This window comes from Podarcis vaucheri (genome assembly GCF_965113315.1).
Source record: "Podarcis vaucheri genome assembly, chromosome: 6".
Taxonomy (NCBI): domain Eukaryota; kingdom Metazoa; phylum Chordata; class Lepidosauria; order Squamata; family Lacertidae; genus Podarcis; species Podarcis vaucheri.
In genome coordinates, this window is record NC_138764.1 from 11,037,787 (window position 1) to 11,052,766 (window position 14,980).

Here is a 14,980-nt window from a genome sequence, read left to right on the forward strand (position 1 = left end):
TACTTATCCTTCCTGTTTCCTGTCTGCGTTTTTCTTCTTCTTTACGCCAGTACTTTCCTGGACGCCTGCCGATCATGAACTACCTTCGCAACCTGGACTTTTGGCTGAGGCCAAAGACAAACGTTTCCAAGAGCGAGTGGGAGGAAGCGCTGAGGAATAAAAACGAGGTATATTTCACTGGCCTTGCTTCTGCCTCAAAAGCATGGGTGGTCTCTTCCGTTTTCTGCTGAGGTGGTTTTGAAATGTTCTGTCTTCTGGGAACTTTGTCCACACTAAGCTGTGGAAAAAACACTGGGTCTGCCATGGAATAACATGGGGGCAGGCTCTGAGGTACCTTTGGTTCATGCTGGGGCGGGGAGCTCAAATCCATTGGGCCTGACCATTGCCCTGAGTAGCTTGAATGTGGATCTAGAATAGCCCCAACCCCTTTGGACCTGTGGGCACCACCACAAAATGGCTCAATTATTTTTTTAAATAATATATTATTATTTATACCCCGCCCATCTGGCTGGTTTTCCCCAGTCACTCTGGGCGGCTTACAGCAGATAAAAAATTGTAAAACATCAAAGATAAAAACTTCCCTAAACAGGGCTGCCTTTAGATGTCTTCTAAAAGTCAGAAAGTTGCTTATTTCCTTGACATCTGATGGGAGGGCATTCCACAGACTGGGCGCCACTACTGAGAAGGCCCTTTGCCTGGTTCCCTGTAGCTTTGCTTCTTGCAATGAGGGAACCGCCAGAAGGCCCTTGGCGCTGGACCTCAGTGTCTGGGCTGAACAATGTGGGTGGAGATGCTCCTTCAGGTATACTGGGCCAAGGCCATTTGGGGCTTTAAAGGCCAACACCAACACTTTGAATTGTGCTCTGAAATGTACCGGGAGCCAATATAGGTCTTTCAGGACTGGTGTTATATGGTCTTGGTGGCCACTCCCAGTCATCAGTCTAGCTGCCGCATTCTGGATTTAAGTCAACCTCTTTTTCTTATTATTTCTGGTTACAGTCAAGGAGATTTAAATGTTCTTTTTTATATCACTTTGATTTAAACTTAGCTGCTGCCAAAGGTAAAAGAGAGAGGGAAATGTTATAGACAGATTGGGTGGGCGTCAAGGGAGGTGCATTGGTGCCCATTGGCATCACTTTGGGGAACTCATATCTAGAAGCTTCCCAGAGATTTGGCTTTTTTTAAAAAAATAAATGACCTAGTGGTTCAGCAGTAAAACTGCTGACACATTTGCAAAGCTAAGCAGGGTCCGATATGGTTTCTAATTGGATGGGAGACCACAGGTTGAGATTCCTGCATCGCAGGGGTTTGGACCAGATAACCCTCAGGGCCCCTTCTAACTGCAATTCCGTGAGCACTAAGTGGTATCTCTTTGCCTCATAGATTAGGCATAGGCAAACTCGGCCCTCCAGATGTTTTGGGACTACAACTCCCATGATCCCTAGGACTAACAGGACCAGTGGTCAGGGATGATGGGAATTGTAGTCCCAAAGCATCTGGAGGGCTGAGTTTGCCTATGCCTGTCATAGATTAAAGTATACATACACTGTCAATGTAATTCATGTTTCACTTTTTGGGGCAGCAGGTCTCATGATTAAAATTCATTGGGCAACTTTTTTAAAACTCAATGAATGTATGCTATCTTAGATATTCTCTGTGGATGTTAAATTAAGTTTATTAGCCTCAAAATTAAACATAGCCTCCATTTGGACTGTGTGGGGCGGGCAAAGTTGGCTTTATTATTTTTGAAAAGTGTAGAAACTATGGAATATATCATTTATGGTGAAGACAAACATTAGTTTGTTTCCAGTTGTGTCCGTCTGCTAGTGGGGGGCTTTTTGATCCAGCAGAGGCGCCTGTGAGAGGGGAGAGATGGTTTGTGCCACTGCTGCTACCCCTCATTTGGGGTAGAGTAGAGGGAAGGGAGAATCTGCAGAAATTGTGCTTCTCCCAAAGCCTGTGGTGGGTCAAAGAGCCCTTCCATCAGAGGAGGGACAAAATTGGACGCATTATGTAAAACAGCCTCTAAATCCTGCATAGGAGATTAAACAGCTAATATTTCTTTTCCAGGAGCTAGTCAGTGGTCAATAATGGGTTAGAATTAGAAGACAGGGATTGCCTTGTTCTGTGTTAGTTTTGCATAATCTTAGTATGAGATTTTTTTTTTACTGTGTGTGTGTGTGTGTGTGTGTGTGTACATATGCGTACACACACACGCACTCTTACTCTCTTCTTCTTCTTCTTCTTCTTCTTCTTCTTCATATGATCCCCATTTGGGCGGCGTCTAGCAAACAAAAGAAATTAAGCACAGCAGAACAACATTAAAAACTTCCCTATACATATTCACACACACACAGAGAGAGAGGGATGTCTAATATCCACCTTGTTTTTGCATCCTCCCTTTCAGCTTCCAAATGCCTGGCTGCCGGAGAATCCAACCTGGGTGGGGTGTCAAGGGAGCAAGAGAGGTTTCCCATGTGGCCTCTGGACTCTCTTCCATCTGCTGACGGTGCAGGAAGCACTGCTTAGCCCTCAACCTCACAGTGAGTAATGCGGCCCCTGCTCAGTGGTCTGTAGTAAACCCACAGCCCAAGTCGTGTCCAGGTGAATTCAGGCACCGTTTTCTTCCCCCAAAAAACATACAACATGGCAGCTTATCATCTGTATTGCCCTCTAATCCCCAGCCAACGTGTAGGCTAATGGACTTGGCAGTGGAAGGCCTGGATTCACACCCCGGCTTGGCTATCTTTGGTTTCTCTTGGGCAGTCCATAGAATCATAGAAATCACAGAGTTGGAAGGGATTCGAGAATCATCTAGTCCAACTCGCTGAACTGCAGGGGTCTCAGCATCCATGACAGATGGCCATCCAACCTCTGCTTAAAAACCTCCAAGGAAGGAGAGTCTACCGCCTCTTGTGGGAATCTGTCCATCCGCTTCATTGTTGGTTGGCTGGTCTTTTGCCAAAAATTACAGCAATGAAATGAGTATTTAAAATTGAGTGTGGTTGCCCATATTCAGTTATACAGTCATACCTTGGAAGTTGAACGGAATCCGTTCCAGAAGTCCGTTCGACTTCCAAAGCGTTTGACTTCCAAATCGCGGCTTCTAATTGGCTGCAAGAAGCTCTCATCGGATGTTCAGGTTCCAAAAGAACATTCACAAACCGGAACACTCGCTTCTGGGTTTTGATTGACCAGGGGCCAAAACATCTGAGTTCCAGAGCATTCGACAACCAAGGTACGGCTGTACAGTCATACCTCGGGTTACAGACACTTCAGGTTGTGCGTTTTCAGGTTGTGCACTGCGCCAAATCCAGAATTACCGGAACAGGTTACTAAATTGCACTTTGTGCATGCGCCGTATCGTGACCTGCCTGTGCACAGATGCGGCGCTGCGGGTTGCGAACCCTGTGGGTTGTGAACGTGCCTCCCACATGGATCACGTTCGCAGCCCGAGCGTCCAGTGTATATATTTTAAGAACTTCAGAGAAAGAAATATGTACACATATGGGAAGCATTCAGAGAGGTCACACCAAAGTGAAAATAAATGTGACTAGGGATGCTGGTGCAGAACTATATTTTTGTTTAATTAAAAAAACCCACAGGATTTTTGCATTTACGCTCTGAAACCATGATAGTTGACTGAGTAAAGTGCTTCACTCCAGTGCTATCTACGCTGCCAAATTTCTTTGCTCCCTATTTAATGCCAAACATGTGCAGAGTAGAAGGGAAAGACATTGATTTAAGAATGTAAAAGGCTGGATGGATCAGAACCCGAGCAGAGTCACATTTTCCTAACAACTAGTATTCAGAGGTAGACTGCCCCAGACTCTGGAGGCAAAACATAGCCATCATTACTAGGAGCCATTTTTAGCCTTATCCTCCATTATTTTGTCTAAACTGCAATACCTCAAGGTATCGAGAGGTCCAGAGGGCGGCAACACGAGAACGGGGCCTTTTCCGCAGTGGCTCCCTGTTTGTGGAATGCTCTCCCCAGGGACGTTCGCCTGGTGCCATCATTATATATCTTGCAAACACCAGGCAAAAACATTCCTTTCCTCCCAGGCCTCTTGCTGATTAAACAATGTATGGCCTTTTAAATTTTGTGGAGGGCATTGTTTTTGTTTGATACTGTACTGTACTGTATTTTTGTGTTTTTATATTGTAAACTGCCCTGTGGTCCTTGGATGAAGGGAAAGTTAATAATAATAATTGTCAGGGAACTGCCATCAGCTCAGAGGCAAGAGATGGAAGGGCAGTTGTGTTATAGGGAGCCTGTGAAAATCTTGCAAAGCAGTTCCTCTTCCGGGGAGGAGGAAAGCCCCACCTCCAGTGGGGAAGAGGTACAGGGACCAAGGGATGCTAGGGAGAGCCTCAACACCGAGCCTGTGCTGGTCCCGGGGGGGGGGGCGGGTTACCGTGCAGCATGGTCCGTGTCCAGTCCGAGGCTGAAGCGGGGTCCAAGGCAGGGAGTCAGGCGTGGTCAGGAACTCTGGCAGAAGAGCAGGACAGGGTGCCGGCAGGAACAGGTTACCAACAATGTTGCTCCCGCAACCTGGGACTGGGCTGGCTGGCCTTTATCTCCTCTGAGGCATAGGGCGGCCCCGGTCCACAGGTGACTCGCCTCCCCTGGCCTGGAGGCGAGCTCTCCTCCTGCGGGAACTTAGTTCCCTCCACCTCTCTGCCCTGAGCCTCTGCAGCTCAGGAGAGGCTGGAGGGTTACCGGACCCAGAGGCAACCTCACCATCCCCTGACAGGGCTGGGAGAGGAGCACCTGCAGGCAATGGGTCCTCCATCACCTCCGGAGCCAGAGCGGATCCAGCTGGTGTCTGCTCCTGAGGATCCGGCACAGGTGAGGGCCCTTCAGGTTCAAGCCCCAGCCCCGGCTCAGCCGGCCCTGGAGGCAGGGACTCCTGTGCAGGCTGGGATTGCTCGTTCAGCCTCTGAATCCGATTCCCAGGCCATCATAGAGTCTGAGCAAACCGGAGAGGCGGGAAGTACGCCCCTGCCCAGTGGCATAGCGTGGGGGGTGCAGGGGGCCGGCCGCACCGGGTGCAACATCTGGGGGTTAGGGGGCGCAAATCCACCGGTTAGGGGGCGCAAATCCACGGGTTAGGGGGCGCAAATTACTTGCCTTGCCCCGGGTGCTGACAACCCATGCTACGCCCCTGCCCCTGCCAGCGCCCATTCTGCACAGTAGGCTTCGGCGCAGGGAGGGGCAGAAAAGGCTGGGGGTGACACAACTTTTATGCTGGGGGAGGTACAAAGACCGACCACTCCCGGATTCTGCTAGTGACTGAGCCAGACAAGAACTTACAACGCTCTTCACTGTAAATAGTTTGCACCAAGAATAAAGCCTGGAAAAGACAGGTCGGAGTCTTGCCTGTTTACTCTTGAGCAACCACACCACCACCTGATGACAACAACAACAACAGTCTCATATAAGAACATAATATTTGCAGTAGAGAAGAACCAGGAGAGAAAGCTGTGCCAAATCCTTACCCACACATTCTGCTTTTCTCCTATAGCACTCACCGCAAAAAGCCACTTTCCTTCTGGCAAAAGTTTGCCTAGAACCCCAGCGGCCGGGGGGAGAAGTGGTACACAAGTGAAGTATTAAGCATCTCCCTATTTCGCCTTGAAAAAAATGGCCTTTCCTCCCAACACTTTGCAATTGGGCAACAGAGGTTTGCTTGCAAACATTTAGGTTTGACTTGAGTTTACAGCGTGGACGGTATGGAAGTGACGTACTTTACTCCACACAGTAATACTTTCAGTAAACAGCACCTGAATTCATCTCGAGAGGGCTCAGGGTGCATGCGGTTGGTCTGGGTGTTTTGCCCACTCGCATTTTAACGGGTCTGCCCCTCCCCTCCCTCCTCTCCCCCAGCACCACCGGAAGTCCTCCCTACAATGAGAGGGTACATCCACTACTTCTTTGGCTGCCGGCAGTGCGCAGACCACTTCGAGGCCATGGCAGCAGAGTCCATGAACAAAGTGAGGAACAAAGATGGCAGTGTTCTCTGGCTTTGGTCAAGGCACAACAGAGTCAATGCTCGTTTGGCAGGTAAGGGCACTTCTGCTGGTTGGCTGCATGTAGATTGCTGTCTGTCTGTCTCAGGGCAACATGGAAGACTAACAGAAACCTGCTATTTCATTATTATTATTATTATTATTATTATTATTATTATTATTATTATTATTATTATTTCTTCTTTGGCGATCCCTCGTAGCTGAATAAAATTGTCTTCCATGAACACTGTCTTAACAGTGAGTCCGTAAGTGACTGTGGAGGCCAATTCTGGATCCACACGTCCTTCCACAGTGGGGACATAGGTTTCCGGGCGGAAGTTGATCATGTTGAGGGTTTGCCAAGTGTTCCTTCCTCTTAGCACATTTCTCCCTTGCGTCCTGCGTTCGAGTGTCTTCAAAGCCCATGACACCTTTGGTAAAGGCTGTTCTCCAATTGGAGCACTTGCAGGCCAGTGTTTCCCAATTGTCGGTGTTCATACTACATTTTTTAAATTTGCCTTGAGAGAGTCTTTAAACCTCTTTTGTTAACCACCAGTATTTTGCTTTCCATTTTTAATTACGGAATAGAGTAGTTGCTTTGGAAGACAATAACCAGGCATCCGAACAACATAACCAGTCAACCAGAAGTTGATGTTGAAGAATCATTGCTTCGACACTGGTGATCTTTGCTTCTTCCAGTACACTGGCGTTAGTTTGCCTGTCTTCCCAAGTGATGTGTAACATTTTTCAGAGAGAGACACCGTTGATGGAATCTTTTGAGGAGTTGGAGATGGCGTTTATAAGTGGGCCATGTTTCACAAGCATAGAAACCTGAAAATGAAATAGAAACCTGCTATTTCATTAAGTCACTCCTGAGTGGGCACTGAGAAACAGGAATAAGTGGCTGACTGAAAATGCTCAGCCTAGGAATGTTCAGAATCTCGGTATTCTGGTTGAATTCCATCTTCCACAGCTTATCTCAGAGTAAATGAACTAGTCAACAGTTTGCAGGTTTCCTGCGTTACAGAAAAGCTGCTCTTTCTCCACATTTGATGAGTACCGTATTTTTCGCTCTATAGGACGCACTGGACGACAAGACGCACCTAGTTTTTAGAGGGGGAAATCAAGGGGGGAATTATTCCCCCCCCCCAGCCCCAAAGAGCAGTGGACGGCTGCATGCAGCCTGTTCCCTTCTCCCAGAGCTTCTCGGGGCTGCGGGGGAAATCCGGGTTCCGCCCCCCCAGCCCCAAAGAGCAAAGAGCGCAGCCTCTCCTGGCTGGAGAGGCTGCGCAAGGCTAAAGAGGAAGCCAAGGCAGCGAGCGGGATGGATCGCGCTCGCTGCCTTGGCTTCTTTAGCCTTGCGCAGCCTCTCCAGCCAGGAGCCAGTGTGGTGTAGTGGTTAAGAGCGGTAGACTCGTAATCTGGGGAACCGGGTTCGCGTCTCCGCTCCTCCACATGCAGCTGCTGGGTGACCTTGGGCCAGTCACACTTCTCTGAAGTCTCTCAGCCCCACTCACCTCACAGAGTGTTTGTTGTGGGGGAGGGAGGGAAAGGAGAATATTAGCCGCTTTGAGACTCCTTTGGGTAGTGATAAAGCGGGATATCAAATCCAAACTCTTCTTCTCCCAGCTGGAGAGGCTGCACGCGGCTATGGCAATTCCCCCACCTCCCACAAAAGCCCACAGGAGCCGCGCACCCTTTAAGGAGCGTGTGGCTCCTGTGGGCTTTTCTACGAGGAGGGAGAAGGGACTGACGGGCCGCATCCTTAAAGGGTGCGCGACTCCTGTGGGCTTTTCCTGCCTGCCTCCCCCCTGCATTCGCGCCATAGGACGCACAGACTTTCCCCCTTAGTTTCTAAGAGGGAAAAAGTGCGTCCTATGGAGCGAGAAATACGGTAGCTTTCCTTTACTTCAATATTTCAAGGACTGCCTCTCTCTCTATGAACCTACCGGAAGCCTTCTTTGTGTGCCTTCTCCATGAAAGGTCCAGAGGGTGGCAACATGAGGAAGGGCCTTCTCTGTGGTGGCTCCCCACATGTGGAATGCTCTCCTCAGAGAAGTTCGGCTGGTGCCTTCATCACACACCTTTAGGCACCAGTCGAAAACATTCCTTTTCAACTAGGTCTTTGGTTGATTAACATCTAACACTTCTAAATAAGTTGGGGGGCGTTTATTGGCTTGTTTTTGTTCTTATTTTTATTATTTACCCTGTGTTTTTTATATTGTATTTTTATGTCATGAACTGCCCTGAGATCCATGGATAAAGGGTGGAATGCAAATATAATAAATAAAGTAAATAAAAATAATATACTTGGGAACCCTGAATGCAGCAGACAGGTTCAGAACTGTTGAAGGTGGAAACTTCCCATAAATAGATAGTGCATTAAGTAGTTTCTTTTTCAGAAAGAACATTTATGTTCAAAACTTGCTGATAAATTTGGACTGTCGCTTAGGTTTATAAACCTACCTTGCGCCCACAGATTTGGTTTGTTAAGGCCACTGGCCTTTTCTGGCCAGATTCTTTGCTGCAATTACTGGACCACGATTAAATAAAAAATTCCTTCCAGTAGCACCTTAAAGACCAAAAAATTCCTTCCAGTAGCACCTTAAGTATCTGAAGAAGTGTGCATGCACACGAAAGCTCATACCAAGAACTAACTTAGTTGGTCTTTAAGGTGCTACTGGAAGGATTTTTTTTATTTTGACTATGGCAGACCAACACGGCTACCTATCTGTAACTGGACCACGATTCAGAGAGTGGGGAGTGGACAGCTGGAGAAAGTAAAAAGGAGCAATTTTTTTGATACAAGATACCCTCATCTTCTCTGTTGTGTTGCAGTCAGTGACTGATTGAGGGAGAAAGTGTTCCTGAATTAAGATAAATCGCCCCTCATTGATGGAAGCAAATTAGCCTTTCTTTCTCTCAGTAGTTGGCTCTGTCGTGCTTTGGAGGAAAAGACACCCAGCAACGTGCCACATTTCTGGTTCTGGTGTCCCTATAACTCCCTGTCTGTTAACCAGCCTGGAGGCCCTTGCAGTTTAGAGAAGACAGCCTTACCACCCACCATTCTGGAGAGAGCTGCCTGCCTGCCTCCTGGAAAAGGAGGGATTGAAGCAATGTAATGCAGCCAAATGCATCACTAATACGGTAGTTAACCCCTGCCGTACGCACAAGTTCAGTTGTGAGGCAGAAATGCGGGCCAACTTCAATCCTTGAACAAGCAGCTGGTTGCGATGTAACTACTAAATCTTCTCTGCCTTTCCTGCTGCGGGGGGCTTCTAAAGGCCGACACGTGCCCTGGGAGGACCCTCCTCCTGAGACGGCTGCCCACATGTTCAGTTTTTTGCAGACAGATGCAATCCCTTGTTCCCCGGGCCTGTTTCCTTTGACATGGGGAGGAGGGGGTGATTCCTCTTGACAGATGATTGTGGCAGAGAGGAGGGGCACGTTAGCCCAGCCAAGGAATCAAAGGAATTATTCCTTCTTTGTCCTTCTTGGGCTTTTATGCCTTCTCTTCCCTCCCCCTGGGACATAATCTCCCTTTTTCTAAAGCATGTGCTCCAGCTTCACAATGCCTCTGAGGTTTGTTTATCCGATATTGTTCTCTCCTACCCCCCCTCCCAAACCTATTTATTTCTTCAAGCCCACTGTATGTAACAGCCACTTGAAACATGCTAAATCCTCTTCGGAATTTCGCCATGGCATTCGGTGGCTGCGTGTTTTGGTTAATCTTCCAAATGCTGGGACTGTCAACAAGTGCAAGGGCGCATCTGTCTGAAAATATAAAGACAACGCAGCGAACACGGGCAAATCGCCATTGTCAACATTCACTACTGCGGTAACACCGTAGTCTCAGAGGTTCCCTTTAGACTGCTGGCGTTCCTTTGTAGTTGTCAACGGATTCCACATTTAGGATACGATTTGTAACGCAGCCATGCAATGCATGTAAAACATACCAGCCTCCATACTTTCGCGGTAACCTTCCACTTGGTTCAGAAAATTGGACGCACCCAGAAGGCAGATTCCCTGCCTCTCCTAGCGTATTCTTGGCAGTATTTGTGCTAAGGATTTAAATGCTGACTTGGTATACCTGGATGCACAGTCTGCTTATGAATATCTTTTTTTATATAAAATATTTATTAAATTTTTTTGAAATATAACAGAAAAAATGAAAAAGAAAAAAGAAAAATACAAAATAAAAACAGTTAAAAACATACATTATTTATTTTACTTATTTTCTTTTAACTTATTTCCCAGACCTCCTCATACCTCCCTTTTTTGTATTCCACTTCAATTTATTGGTTCAGCAAATCCTTACCATTAGATTTTAACCCATTTATAACCCTTTTTTCATATTCTCTTAAATCATTACAGCTGGAAACCCCTTGGTTGCTATCCAACATCATTCTATCATTCATTAATTTTACAATATTTCTGTAGATAGTCTTTAAATTTCTTCCAGTCTTCTTCCACCGACCCTTCTCCCTGGTCTCGGATTCTGCCAGTCATTTCTGCCAATTCCATATAGTCCATCACCTTCATCTGCCATTCTTCCAAAGTGGGTAGATCTTGTGTCTTCCAATACTTTGCAATAAGTATTCTTGCTGCTGTTGTGGCGTACATAAAGAGAGTTCTGTCCTTCTTTGGCACCAATTGGCCGACAATGCCCAGAAGAAAGGCCTCTGGTTTCTTCAAGAAGGTATATTTAAATACCTTTTTCAATTCATTATATATCATTTCCCAGAAAGCCTTAATCCTTGGGGACGTCCACCATAAGTGAATGCTTATGAATATCAGCTGTGTGGGGACCAATGACAAGGGCTGGCCATCTCCTGCATGCCCTCTGCTTGTGAGTTTTCAGAGGCATTTGACTGATTGGAAACAAAACACTGGACTGAGTGGTCCTTGGTGATCAAGCAAACACGAGGTGCGTCATTCATAACTAAAACTGCAATCCAGTGCATAATTCCCTGGGAGTAAGACCTGATGAACTGAATAGTACCTAATTCTGAGTAGACATGGCTAGGATTGCACTATACGGTGCTGCTCACATGCACATATAGAACTGTGGTCATTGCACTATGATTTGCTGAATAATTTCTGGCATTGTTTCCTATGAACTAAACCTAAACTAAATCGCTAAACCTATTTTTTTTTCTCTTCTGCAGAGCCTAGACAACTAATGATTTGATTTTTAAAAATTGCTGCCCTCCTTTTGTCCTAAGAGCAAAATTGCTTATAGATACTGTTAGTTTCCAATATAGTTTACTGGTAATATGCACAGATGGTAATATCTAAGACTTCACTTGTTGTCTTCCTTGTTTAGGCACTGCAAGTGAGGACCCCAAATTCCCCAAGATCCAGTGGCCTCCCAAAGATTTGTGTTGGTCATGCCAGATCACCATCAACGGAAGGCTGATGTGGGACGAGAGGGCCATCCTGAGATTCTTCAAGAGCCATTTCTCGCGGGGCAACATTTACCTGGATTTCCTAAAAGTTGAGAAAGGGCTTCGGGTCAGACAGGGCCGAGATGTTGAGGAGAGAGACTACGAAGCTGACAGGAAGCTGGAAGGAGGAGGAGGAGGAGGACAAGAGACTGGCAGAGGAGATGAAGAGGCCTCGGAGGAAGAGAAGAAGAGGACAGAAAGGAAGAAATCTGGTTTCGAACGGTCAGGCTCCCTGGAGGCACACAAACCCTCTATCGTCAAGATGAACACCAAGACCAAAGAGCTGGAGGAAAACATTGTCGATCTGGATACCTTCAGCGAGCAGCACTTCAGGAGCAAGGCGCTGAAGATGGCAGGCCAGGCCGGCTTCAGGCACAGCCGCAGTAAGAGGGACGTTGGGCTGGTGCGAATGGAGGATTGGGGCCACCAGTCTCTTGATTATGATGCCGCCTGGCGGCTTCTGCAGCAGAAGGGCTTGGGAGCCCAGCAGATCGTGGGCATCATGGAGGAGTCTGAGGAGGAGGGCAGGGTCATCCAGAGGAGGAGCCAGTGGTTCCACATCCTGGGGGCGGGCTTCTCCAGGTTGGACGTCAGCTTGTGCATTGTCTTGTACTTCCTCTCCTCCATGTGCCTGTTGGGCATGTACACTTTCTTCCGCATGCGCATGAGGTACCGCAAGGGCCGCCCAGGCTTCCTCCAAGCCTGAGAGAGACAAGCAGAGCGCCAGCAGATAGCGGGTTGGAGAAGGGGTGTGAGTGTGTGTGTTTGTGCGCATGCGCTGCGTGCCCACGATGCTTGCTCCTCAGCAACAATTCCTACTCTGGTTTATGGATGCACAAATGCAAAAAACATGCAGGTATCTCAGTTGTAAAAGCACATACATGTGGTGTAGTGCTTGACCCGACTGAGTGTGCAACAGTGGCAACCGGCAGGTAAGGAATCAGCAAGCCTGTGTGTGGAGGGAAGTAGGGGGTGGTATTCAACTGACGTTTTCCTCAGACTAAACCTGTTAAAATTAATGGGCTTGACTTAGTTCTGTTCATTAATTTAAATGGGTCTGTTCTGAGTAAAACTTAGTTGAACGCCCCCCACGGCAAGTGCTCATTATGCCACCATTTCCGCAGTGTGTATGTGTGTGGGTGTTTCATTTCTGTATCTATAACGGAGTACGAATTGTTGAGCAACATGTTGACTTTGTTGTTGAAAAGGGTGTTGGTTTCCATTTCAGACCACGTATGGATAGTGTGATTGTCAGGGGAGTGAATGGGCTTAAAAAAATAAAAACGTCCTCGCCTTGTGGGATCTTTAGCTGAACACACCATGGAAATGTAGCATATTCCTTCTTCAGAATATCAGAGTGTGTAACAAGGTTCTTGCAGAGCTTTTATGTGGATGGTTTGGGAGCAGCGGCAAAATGACAATTTTCAAATATGAATCGGAGACCTGTATAATTTGTAAAAGCTGGTTTGTTCCAGGTTAAAGTGACATGATGGACTTTGCGGATACGAAGCTGAACTTTTTGTGCCTGGTGTCTTGAGGTATATCTGAGCCCTTCCCTACCTGGAAGAAAACTCAGTCCTGATTTCTTGAATTCAGGCGTAGAAACGCAGTTCCACGATAGCCCGTCGGAGATACTTTGATTTCTTTTTACTAAACTGGATTCCAAAGCTTCTGAGCCATTGTGAAACTACCTTCAATAAAGCCAATGTTTGCATCTGTTTAAAAAAAAGAGAGAGTAAGAACTCTTATCTCCACCAACAACCTCACCTGTACTTTTGGGTATATATGAGTGGCACAGGCATTTTAAAGGTTTGTCTCCTTCTTCTGCAGTCCTTCCTATGAGCCTGGTGGCAGGGCATAGTCAGGCCTCACCCACGCGCCACCATCTCCTGCTCCCTGGATTAGGAGAGCAAAGGCTAAAAACTGCCCCATACAGTCTTGGACTTGAACGATGTTGTAAAGAAATGGAAGGGTGCTGGGGATGGCAACAGGCACAGATGCTATTCCTAACAGTCATGGCTGAGCAATGGAGAGTGCAGATCCCACGCCAAAGAACCTCACAGCAAGCATTTTCCTGTTTTCCCACCAGCCAACCTGCCCACTACTTCCCTTTCACCTTCTTTCCAAGCCAGCTTGCGACGTGCGACCCTCACCATCACCCCAAAGGGACACCCCTATCTTCCATGCCATGATTGTCACTACCAACACCCTATGATTTCCTTGCCAATAAAAGAGAAAAGATTTGTATGTGCAAATCTGGTCCTGAGATGCAGATTAACTATAGGAGGGCTGTTGACTGAACAGACCATTCTTGACCAGTTCCTCAGACTCCGCCAGTTCTGGTCCACGTCATCCCTTTTGGGTAACTAGCATGCCTTTTCCAACTTAGCTGCTTAGGCTCCTGAACACAGAGGAAAACAGCTGGGTTTCAGTTTTAGAGACTGGAAGAGATCCCTAACACGTATATTATTGGTGGTTTTAACACCTAGAGTGGAAACGTAACAAGTGAATGAGCATGGCTCTTCACTAAGAATACGAAGCAAAGTTAATGATAGCAGAACTGTCATCCCTATAATGGAACCTAGTTTTCAAATTGTTGTTGTTTAGTCGTTTAGTCGTGTCCGATTCTTCGTGACCCCATGGACCAGAGCACTCCAGGCACTCCTGTCTTCCACTGCCTCCCGCAGTTTGGTCAAACTCATGCTGGTAGCTTCAAGAACACTGTCCAACCATCTCATCCTCTGTCGTCCCCTTCTCCTTGTGCCCTCCATCTTTCCCAACATCAGGGTCTTTTCCAGGGAGTCTTCTCTTCTCACGAGATTTTTCAAATAAGACATGGTAAATATGCGGTTTCTTACTGGTGAGAATAGCAGGTAGCTGTGCTCTGGAGAAGCATGGAAATAGAGCCGTGTAGAAATAAAGCACAGGCAAATAATTGAAGAAGACTTATTCCTCAAAAGAACCGCGATCCGCCAACCCCGCACCCCAGGTTGCATTACTGCCACCACTCCCTTTCATTGGTCTCCCCCCACTCTCCTTTGAAAGTTAAGCTGCTCGTTTTTTGCACAAGTGCTTTGCACCATCTCATCCTGCCTTTGAGTAGCCCCATTGGCCTGGGGCAGCATGGTGGCTTCAGTTGTGAGTGGTGAGCTTGGAAGTCCATGATTCACATCTTGCCTCTGTCCAGAACTTACAAGCTGGCCTTAAGCAAACCATATTCTCGAAACCTCAACCCCACACCTGCAGCTAGTGAATGGTAATACTGGCTTGTTTTACAAAACTAGTCAGGATTACTGAGGTGCTTAACGTATGTGAAATGCTTTGAACACTTGAAACCCACTTACATAGATGTGCATTAATATGATTGGGACTGACCTATTTTTCCAGACGCATCTAAATGCTTTTGTTCATTGCTGGGAGACTTCCTCCTGTTACCTGTTGGTGTTTGGCTTGCCCCTTCTCCTTTGTTTCTCTCTTGACTCCAGAGAGATGCTGGCAATTTTATTCAGCCACATTATGTT

At 47.1% G+C, this 14,980-nt stretch overlaps 1 protein-coding gene across 1 annotated transcript in view; it reads left to right on the plus strand.

Annotated features, from left to right (window-relative positions):
- The window catches only part of QSOX1 (quiescin sulfhydryl oxidase 1), an 84,200-nt gene extending 71,012 nt beyond the window's left edge, over positions 1-13,188 (plus strand). Inside the window, exons 9-12 of the mRNA XM_082229068.1 lie at positions 51-167; positions 2,408-2,543; positions 5,891-6,067; positions 11,339-13,188. Coding sequence (XP_082085194.1) covers positions 51-167; positions 2,408-2,543; positions 5,891-6,067; positions 11,339-12,165 — 1,257 coding nt within the window. The 3' untranslated portion in view covers positions 12,166-13,188. The remainder of the gene's footprint in view (positions 1-50; positions 168-2,407; positions 2,544-5,890; positions 6,068-11,338) is intronic.
- The last annotated feature ends 1,792 nt before the right edge of the window (positions 13,189-14,980 follow it).